General features: G+C 41.8%; 1 protein-coding gene across 2 annotated transcripts; it reads right to left on the reverse strand.

The window, feature by feature from the left end:
- Window positions 1-3901: 3901 nt before the first annotated feature.
- LOC102198274 (ICOS ligand-like) lies at window positions 3902-8716 on the reverse strand. 2 transcript variants are annotated; one of them, XM_013913507.1, is made up of 5 exons: window positions 8578-8716; window positions 6359-6721; window positions 5988-6278; window positions 5617-5736; window positions 3902-5363 (listed from the first exon to the last, which is right to left on the reverse strand). In XM_013913507.1, exons 2-5 carry the CDS (start codon window positions 6576-6578, stop codon window positions 5266-5268), a joined length of 729 nt encoding a protein of 242 aa, XP_013768961.1. In that variant the 5' UTR covers window positions 6579-6721; window positions 8578-8716; the 3' UTR covers window positions 3902-5265. The 2 variants fall into 2 exon arrangements, with proteins under 2 accessions (XP_013768961.1, XP_005743827.1); XM_005743770.1 differs by lacking the exon at window positions 8578-8716 and adding an exon at window positions 7911-7981.
- Between the last annotated feature and the right edge of the window lie 1073 nt (window positions 8717-9789).

Consider the following 9789-nt stretch of genomic DNA (forward strand, 5'->3'; position numbering starts at 1 on the left):
AAGTGGTCATGTGATTGACCACGACTACTTTATTCTTCCTCAGTCAAACAGCAGCACTCGTGCGATTGTTTTGCCCCCTGAGCTCCAGGTGTTGTGCCAAAAAGTGGTCGTCGGCCAGAAAGTGATCGCCGCCCGCGGGAGCGCAGCTGCTTAAAGCTGCAGCACCCAGATTACTTACAGCTACTTCCTGCAACTGATATAAGATGCGGTAAACTGAACACAGCTTCAACCGTCTGTTTGTTGAAAAATAGTAACGGACTGCATTTTCTGTAACGGTGTTGTAACGATAGGGATAGTAATTAGTTAGATTAGTCTTTACTAAAAAAAGTAACGCCGTTACTTGTAATGCTGTTATTCCCGTCACTAATCATTTACAGGTATTTTTCTGTACTTCTTAACTATTGCAGTGCATTGTGGGAGCAAGAACCCCAAAAGGAGGGAAAAATAAGAGCAAGAGCAGACATTAGACTTTTTTAAGGCTTCATTTAGGTTTTAGACTCTGGAGTTGGAGAAGCTGCCTTCACATTTCTGTGGTAAATATTAAACTTTTAGATTTTTTTTATTAAGATAATGTTTTTCAAAACACTCAGTGATTTTGTTTAGAAAGAATTGTTAATTTATTTGTTAAATGGTGTCCACTGTATCCAGATAAGTCAGGAATATGTTGCTGACTTACTTTGAAAAGAGTCGTTATTTAGGTTTAACATGACATAAACTTTCTATTTTAGTTAATTATCTTTCGCTATGATACTCGGTTTGGCTTCCAGTGGCTGGAGCAGTTTTCATGAATACCATCTGGTCTTTAAGTCTGAGGTCATTGCTGTTTCTCCATCCAAACTCCGCTTCTGGTCCCAACATCAAACGATCACTGAGAGTTAAAAACTGTCTAAATTCTTTCATCTTTAATGAAATGATCAGTGTAACAATTAAGTTTAACATCCATGAAAATAGACTTTATGAAGTTTAACGGATTTAGAAGATAGCAGGAAGTTGATATAGCATGATATAGCACAGTGAAGCTGGAGGATGAACGCTAACTTTTTTCCACTCAATAAAAGTTAACATGAGGGTTCCTGATGGTTAGAGACAAATGCAATCGCATGGCAGGATGCTGTAAACTTCAGCCAGGAGAACAACTGAGATAATCCATCCACAATACGAGGTTAGTCATTCATATACTGCTGCATGGGCTGGGCTGTAGTTACATCGTAAGGGTTTAAAACTGAGCTTTAAAATGAACAGTGGTGGTAAAAACCAAGAGAGGCCGACAGTGATCACTGACTGTTTTTAGGGGCTTGTTCAGATTAAATAGAACAAAATACAAAACATGTTAAAAACACAATAATAAACACACCGTAGGTTGGACCTGGAAGCAGGCTCATCATCACTTAAAGACCAGATAGCAGTGTTGCCAGCTTAGCGAGTTTGTCGCTATATTTAGTGAGTTTCAGACCCCCTTAGCCACTTTTTTCTAAGAAGCGACTAACAACAAATCTGGTGACTTTTTCTGGTGTTATTGGAGACTTATGATGACACATATCGCTCTTACTCTCAACAAGCAAAAGGTGCTGCCACAGGTGCAGGTGGGCAACAGGTGGGCACCTCGCCCGTGCCAAAGCGCTCACAGGCAGCGGGTAGTCCTCACGGAATGACTGAAGTAATGTTGTTAAGTCCTTAAAGTCATATTCTTTTATTGTCATGACTGTATTTGAAGCTATTTTTGTATGATACCTGATTTATATGGAATATGGCTGAAGTAAACTAAAGCCTAAAATACTTAGTCAGTCATTTGTTTAATAGTAATTTAACATTATATAATTCACATATAAAACTATGAATTGTAATTTTAAATGGTTTAAAAGCAGGTAGAATAGCATATGTAGGCAAGTATACTTCTCCTTTTATCAAGAAGCAAAGACAAAAAGGGGAACAAAAGAAACAGGGCAGGGTTCGGTGGTTGAATCATCCGTCCCCACCAATGCCACAACCAAATCTACGCCCTTGGAGGAGTTGGCAACACTGCCGGATATTTAGTTGTCTGCTTCTCTCTGGGCTTTGCACAGCTCTGACTGCTAGCTAGCTAACTAGCTAAAGTCAGCCATGTAGATAATAATAATGGATTGCATTTATATAGCGCTTTTCAAGGCACCCAAATGCCACTATTCATTCACTCTCACATTCATACACTGGTGGAGGCAGCTATGGTTGTAGCCACAGCTGTCCTGGGGCAGGCTGCCATATCGCGCCATCGGCCCCTCTGGCCAACACCAGTAGGCGGTAGGTGAAGTGTCTTGCCCAGGGACACAATGACCTGGACAGAGAGCCCGGGGATCAAACCGGCGACCTTCCGGTTACAGATACGCTTCTCAACCCCCTGAGCCATGGTCGCCCCATAACTGGGAAAAGTGAAAACTTCAATTCAATTCAATTCAATTTTATTTATATAGCGCCAAATCACAACATAAGTCGCCTCAAGGCGCTTCATAGATACAGAGAAAAAAACCCAACAATCATATGACCCCCTATGAGCAAGCACTTTGGCAACAGTGGGAAGGAAAAACTCCCTTTTAACAGGAAGAAACCTCCGGCAGAACCAGGCTCAGGGAGGGGCGGGGCCATCTGCTGCGACCGGTTGGGGTGAGAGAAGGAAGACAGGATAAAGACATGCTGTGGAAGAGAGACAGAGGTTAATAACAGATATGATTCAATGCAGAGAGGTCTGTTAATACATAGTGAGTGAGAAAGGTGACTGGAAAGGAAAAACTCAATGCATCATGGGAATCCCCCGGCAGCCTACGTCTATTGCAGCATAACTAAGGGAGGATTCAGGGTCACCTGGTCCAGCCCTAACTATATGCTTTAGCAAAAAGGAAAGTTTTAAGCCTAATCTTAAAAGTAGAGATAGTGTCTGTCTCCTGAATCCAAACTGGAAGCTGGTTCCACAGAAGAGGGGCCTGAAAACTGAAGGCTCTCAACTTCATGGTTCTACTGATGTATAGAGAGGAAGAAATAATTTTAGGACTATAAAAACTTCCATAATAATACTTATGCTCCACGGTTGCCTTTACTGTACACTTTAAAGGGTTTCAGGAAAAGTTACACAAACTCTCGTTTTAGCCTCAGACTATCCTGGCTCGTGCTAGCAAATGCTAATGTTAGCCTCTGATTTAGGCTGCTAAAGTACAGACTTTTAGCTAGCTGACCAGGATAGACTAATTTGGTGGTTAACAGACTGAAGTCCAACTTTTGTTGAAAATTTACCCACATGGAAAAGATAAATATAAAGTTTGTATCTGTCTTGTGTGAAACTTCTATGAAAAGCATACAAGAGTGAAAACAGATATAAGATCCCTTGAAAAATTATATAAATGAAACTTGTGTGTTTTGGATACTAAAACAATAAATGAAAGTAATGAGAAAGTGGCCACTTTCATGAGTAAATCATGTAAGTTTTTACTGTTTCTTTTCCATATGGGTTATGTAGTGCTGAGCATGTCATTTCTGGTATTGTGGGATATTTTTGTGACCTCGTTGAGCTAATGTGGTTCAATCATAACTATATCTTGATTGAAGCATAATATAAGCACTGTGCTGGTGTGCAGGGCTGTGATATGCCTTATGGGGATGCTGCTAAAATATATAATTGTCTATATCACGCTTTTAGCCTAATAATGAGCAGAGATATTTGCATGTCTTCCTTCAGATCCTTAGAGATTATTTGAGAAGTGGATCATCAGCTTTTACTAAACGAAACACCTTTTACCTGTAAGCCTGGTTTAGTAACCTGTCCTAATAAATTTGTGTTGTATTTCTTATAAGGGGCAAAGTGGTGTCAGCCCTGTGCTGAGAGGGCTGTGCTCATCCATCCGCCCTGTTCTAACAAAGACACGTTTCAGGAACACCTGTAGTTCCCTTTTATTCATATAGCATCAGTGAACAAACACACGTGTTACTGTAAGGTGAAGACCCCACAGAGTTAATGCAGGACAAACGTTCACTCGGATTCATTGATGAAGTGAATGCAGGACTACATGTGTGTCCTTCTCATGAGTGGACACACATGGATGTGAACCACACGTGTTTGGCTGAGCCAAACAACCGCAGCAGTGATTCGAACCTAAAGTACTCTGGATACTGTTACTGTACAAATACTATTACATGTTTGTTGGTCAGGTGTCCTGTAGGAAGAAAACACGTGAATGTGCATGAACGCGTTTACATGAGGACAAAGTGACTTCAAGGGAAATACAAATCTTCACATTTTGATGTCTGTCAGTTATTTTGTTCATGAATCGGCTGTTTAGTCGTTCTAGGATGAGATGGATGCTGTCATCATATTTTAGGATAGTTTTTAAGGTGAAGAGAGTAAAAGAATATTTCACTTTAAACGTGCCGATGTTGTTGTGGACTAAGCTCAGATAATTATAGGTTGTAACTGCATAGTATGGTTAAGGATATAAACATTAAGTCTAAGCTCTTCCTCTCCTGTCCGTCTGATCTGTCTCCATCTCTGAGAGAACGTAGCTCTCACCTTTAGCTTTAGCACACACTGTGAGACACACTGTGAGACACACTGTGAGACACACTGTGAGACAAACTGTGTGTTTGCTGATGTTTGTTGAGCCGATAGAAACGTTGGAGAAACATCCTTGATGCTCTTTCCTCTTCTGTAGAAACTAGAAGCTGACGACATACGTACGCCCGCTTTAACCCAGAGTATAAACACTATAAATGATACCGTTGAACCAAAAGTAATGAGTCTGTTTTGAAAAGTCAAGGAGTAGAACGTAGTGTTAACATATAGGCAGTAAAAAGTTGTCAGAAAATACTGAAGTCCAGATACCTTCTACGTAAGTACAGTAACAAGATCCTTCAGTTTATCTTCACAGAGGGAGAAATGTTAAAGCTCAGAAATCTGTTTCAAGCAAGAATTACAAATACTGAGCATAACGAGGTACAGCCCATCATGTGAAGCTCTAAATTAAATAATGCCACAGAGATGAAGCTGGTCTTTAGGGTCTTGGTCTCACTCTGAATCTTAATGCAGGCTTCATCTGTGGTCATCCTGCCTCGATGGCAGGAGAGCTGACCTCAGAGCTGTGCTTCTCCTGAGCTTTCTCTTTGGCTGTCTGCGCCTGAATGGAAGGACAACGTTCCTGCATTGAGGTACAGCAGAGCAGCAGTGTTTGTTTTAACACACGTATCCCCGACAAAGTCCTGCCAGTACTGGTCAGCCCGTGTGCAGCGCCACCTTCCTGTACAGCACTAGCACACACCTCCATTCTCTGCTAGCAAAGCACCGTTGGAAAGATAAGCAGCTGACGGCTCAGGGCTGTCTGGCCTCCGTTGTCTCTGTTGGTGATCTAGAGCAAAAGAAAAATGTGTCAGTCACAAACCAGGACAGCAGGGGGCGCTCGCCAACTTTTGTTCAGTGTTAATGATGCTGCTGTGACACTAAGAGCACTCTGGCTAACGTGTGCGCAACAGTTTTTGTAATAAATTAAAATTTTGATGTTTACATATTAATATCAGCTGTCCATAATTATTGTTCGACACGAAATCAGATAATTGTATCTGCTAAAACTGTAAAAGAACAACATTCAGAAGCTTACTTACATTTCTTGTAGCCAAAGGCTGCGAGTCCTACGAGTACTACGAGTACTATCAGTACTACAAGTACGATGGCTACTATAAATACTCCAATCCCAGCCGTTTCAGCCACAGGCAGACCTTCAACTGTAAATAAGCAGATTGTGCATCACCCACAACTGCAACATAAAGTTATTGTGAATGCATGGATCATGAATGTAGTGGAAATGTAAAGGCATAAATAGTAGCTTCAGTTTATTTGGTGTGTAAGTAAGTTAGCTGTGATGTGACAGTAATGGACAACAAATAAAACTGCAGCTGATCAGCAGCTCTGCTCATTTCAGCAATGCAAGTTGTCAGCTGGATGCTGATTAATGGTGATGTAACCCTCTGTGTACCTGCAGGCAGGTCTGCAGTTGCTCCCACAGTCTTGTTAGAAGTTGGGTTGTAAACGTTGCAGGTCACCGTCTTTGACCCCGTGATGTTGGCTGTGCTGATGACGCTGTAGGTGCCGTCTTCCTCCTTGTGGATCTGCAGGGTCAGAACATCAGGTGGTTCCAGTGCACGTTCATGTCCTTCGTGGTCGGTGGAAATCCATGCCAGTTCAGGTTCAGGAAAGCCCCCCTGTGTTATGCAAGTTGCTGTCATCTTCTTTTGGTTGATCTCGATGTTTGGCTCCTTAAAATTAGCTGTAAATATTGTAAATATGTATTAATGACATATATAAGATAACAAGTTTGATGTGCTGTAAAATGACGCAGATACCAACCTGCTACATGAACCATGGTTTGGCAGAGTTTGTCCTTGATTTCTCTTGCGTGGTTGAAAACGACTTTAAGGGACTTCAGGTTGTCTTCATGCATCAGCGGATCGATGATAAGGGACAAGTTTCCAGATCGTAACTGATCAGGAAAGATTTTGGTTCTGTTTTTAAATGGCAAGCTTTGATGTTCCAAATCCTCCTTTCCATTCCTGTAATAGTGGAGCATTTCAGTATTGTTTTGGTTCTGCCAATAAATGCTGACTTTCTGTGGATCAAACTGTTTGCTGAGTGTGCACTGCCAGAGTAATGGCTCTCCTCTGGTTCCATTAGTTTCAGAGGAAGCTGCCACCAGTGGGAACCCATAGAGAGCTGCAACGAAACAGACAAAGGTTCAGTCAGAACGAACAGGAAACCATAACCGCCATTCATCATAGTCGCTCCTTTGGCAGTCTGAAATCATGCAACCTGTCAGCCGTCCAACTATTAATGAAAATTATAACAAAGTTTTCAAAACAAATGTGGTAATAGTGGGACAATACAGAGGCAACAAGGCGCTAACGATGTGGAAACAATACGTTAATTTCTAAAGCACCAACCCAGTAAGACACTGTATGACCAGCGAGCTCAGATGAGTTCTGTTGACATTTTGTAACTGGATAAAAACCAGAAACTGAAGGTAATAATGTATGCACAAATACTTATCAGGCAACACCAGTTAGTAATGGTGCACTAATGTATGTGTAACAACACAGGGCGTAATTTCCAATAACCAGACCCAGCCAATACCCCCCCCCAATAAAATTATGAATTATCTTGCATGAGTAGGCTATTGAATTTATTTACTCATTTCAGTTATTATCATCAAAATAGTTGCATGTTTAATCATCCGGGAATTTACCCAGATTTATTTATTTATTTAGACAGACATCTTACCCCCCACCCAATGCTCAGCACAAAGTTACACCCATGTACAACACGACAAACCTGTTCATAACATGGTAACAGCCATGAATAATAGTTTTCATTTAACAATTTGGTGGAAAGATTCAGAAATCATAGTATAATGAACAGCAGTACACGGAGAACTGCAGTATATCAGTAACGTGTTTTATGATTATTTCATTTTCATGATTTTATTAACTCTAACAAACGTAATAGATCACAGTGTGAGCAGTTTGTCACATTCAATAAATTTCATTGAACAAAAAATGAATGAATGTTTGTTTGATTGGTTAACTGTATCTTTAAGAAGCAGGCGCCGCGCTTTAATACATCTTACTTCCCACTATCACACAGCATAGTGCTGTGGAAACGTCACAGCTTCCTCTCGTACTGACACACAGAACAACCAACCAAACAAAGTTATAATTTAATTATTTAATAATAAATAAATAAATAATTATTAATAACCACGTTTTTTTTAAGCTACAGCCTGTTAGCAGCAGCTAGCTCCAGGCCACTGAAAGGTCACAAGCAGAATGGCTGAATCATCACCTCACTGCTTCACGCTGACGGATTTATGAAAGTAAAAGTGCAATAAAGTCCAAATCAGACCTACCGAAGAAGAAATAAAAGCTTTTCTTCTCCATCGTGAACGAAAACCCACTGGTTTGTCTCAACACGGCTGCCTGCCTGGCCACACCTGATGCCTACGATGTTCCTGCCACTGCGTTTACGTCACGCTTGCTCCGCCCTCTCAGGGCGGGCCTGATGCAAAACTTCAACTGCTGGGATTTTGTGGTCAGACACCATCTCCAGCTACGAGACAGATGTCGACTCTGATCTGCTTCATTTCTCTTTCATTAAACCTGTCAGCGCTCTGAAAGAGGTGTAGGTGTTGTTATAAGGCTGTTATTAACCCGTAATTACATTTGTCAGATTTCACCAACAGATTATTTTTTTCACTTGAAAATGTCAAAGAATACTTTAGATCTTTAAGGTTCAATAACTAAATCACTGAAAAAGCAGCTTAGGGGTGTGTGTGTGTGTGTGTGTGTGTGTGTGTGTGTGTGTGTGTGTGTGTTGGGATGCCAGGTTGGTGGTAATGCTCCTTCTGTGGGTTTCCTGTCAACGTTTTGTTGCTCTATTACTGCCTGACTTTAAGTTCTTTCTTTTGTAAATAAAAACCTGAGAGACAAAACTCTGGATTAATAAAAGTTTTCTGTTCCTCCAACCGTCTGTAGTACAAGCTGTTAAAGAGCAAGAACAAGAAGGACTCTGCCTACCTGCTGCAGTAAGTCTGTCCTCTTTGATGGGTAAAGCTGACGTAGCTCCTCTAATATTTTCTGTTGTTCTTAAATTCAAGTTTACATGAACTGCACGAGTTAATCACACAGCGTAGAGACTGCTGTGCTTCTGTTTCAGTCGCTCCCTATAAGAGGAAGTGTTGCAGCCACTCCTTCATGCAAACAATGTGAACAGACTGGTACGTCAACTTTGTGTGTTTAATTTAAAAAAGAAAAGGTGCCTTATTCTCTGCATGTTTAAGTCAGTCTGAGGTGACTTGTTTGCCTTGCAGCAGTTTGAAGGCTTCTGTCTCTAGAATGAGAAGACGGGTTCAGCACGGGTTGGGAAGGGGGGCACCGTGTCATCAGACTGAACCAAAGCCAGGGTCTAACTGGTTAACTGGACTGTGGTTGGTCAGTGTTGCTTGGTGATGGAGCAGAGAAATTAAAACTGAGCTCAGTGTGGAAAACGATGCTTTAAGGAGTTCGTGAACTCAGAGCGAGGGGGAATTCAGATATTACAATGAGGGAAAAATTCACTTCCTCCTGCTAAATTTGTAAGTTTGTTCACTTCCAAAGAAACGAACAGTCTCTAATTTTAGTGTATGTTTTATTTGAATAAGACAAAATAACATGACAGCTCTTTGGTCTTTCCCAAGGGACTGTACTGGGTCCTGGTGTTGTTGTTGTTGATGTGTGGCTGGCAGCTGCAAGGCTGCAGCCAAGTGCGTTGGAGTGTACAGCAACTGGAAATAAAGACATGTATTCTGAATGTGTTACAATGTGGTTGGGTCCAACATGCATCTACAGTGGTGCTGATAGCCAGGAGTGTGGCGTGGTGGAACCAACACGGGGCCAGCCAGTGGGACCAGCTGCAGGACCGGTCTAAGCACCGGATGCAGCTAATAGAAAGTCTGTCAGCTCCCCATGGAAGTGGCCGGTCTCTACAGTGAGGCCTGCATCGACACTGCCTACCTGTGCACCCATACCCACTCCTCCAGTGGGAGCAGGTAGTGGCCGGCAGGTTCCTGTTCCCCAGAGGAGGGCGGCTGTGGTCGGGTCCGTCATGCTTCTGTACAGCCTTCCTGAAAGCTTTCTGACAATAATAGGAGGCAAAAAGAGTTCTGACAGTCTTTTCTTCTGGATCAGGTCATTTTGCTGTGTGTGTGTTTGTGCATGTGTGTGTGTCTGTGTGTTAAAGTGTGCAGTGAG

The sequence above is a fragment of the Pundamilia nyererei genome, unplaced genomic scaffold, assembly GCF_000239375.1.
Source record: "Pundamilia nyererei isolate P.nyererei 1_Seehausen unplaced genomic scaffold, PunNye1.0 scaffold00135, whole genome shotgun sequence".
Classification (NCBI taxonomy): Eukaryota; Metazoa; Chordata; class Actinopteri; order Cichliformes; family Cichlidae; genus Pundamilia; species Pundamilia nyererei.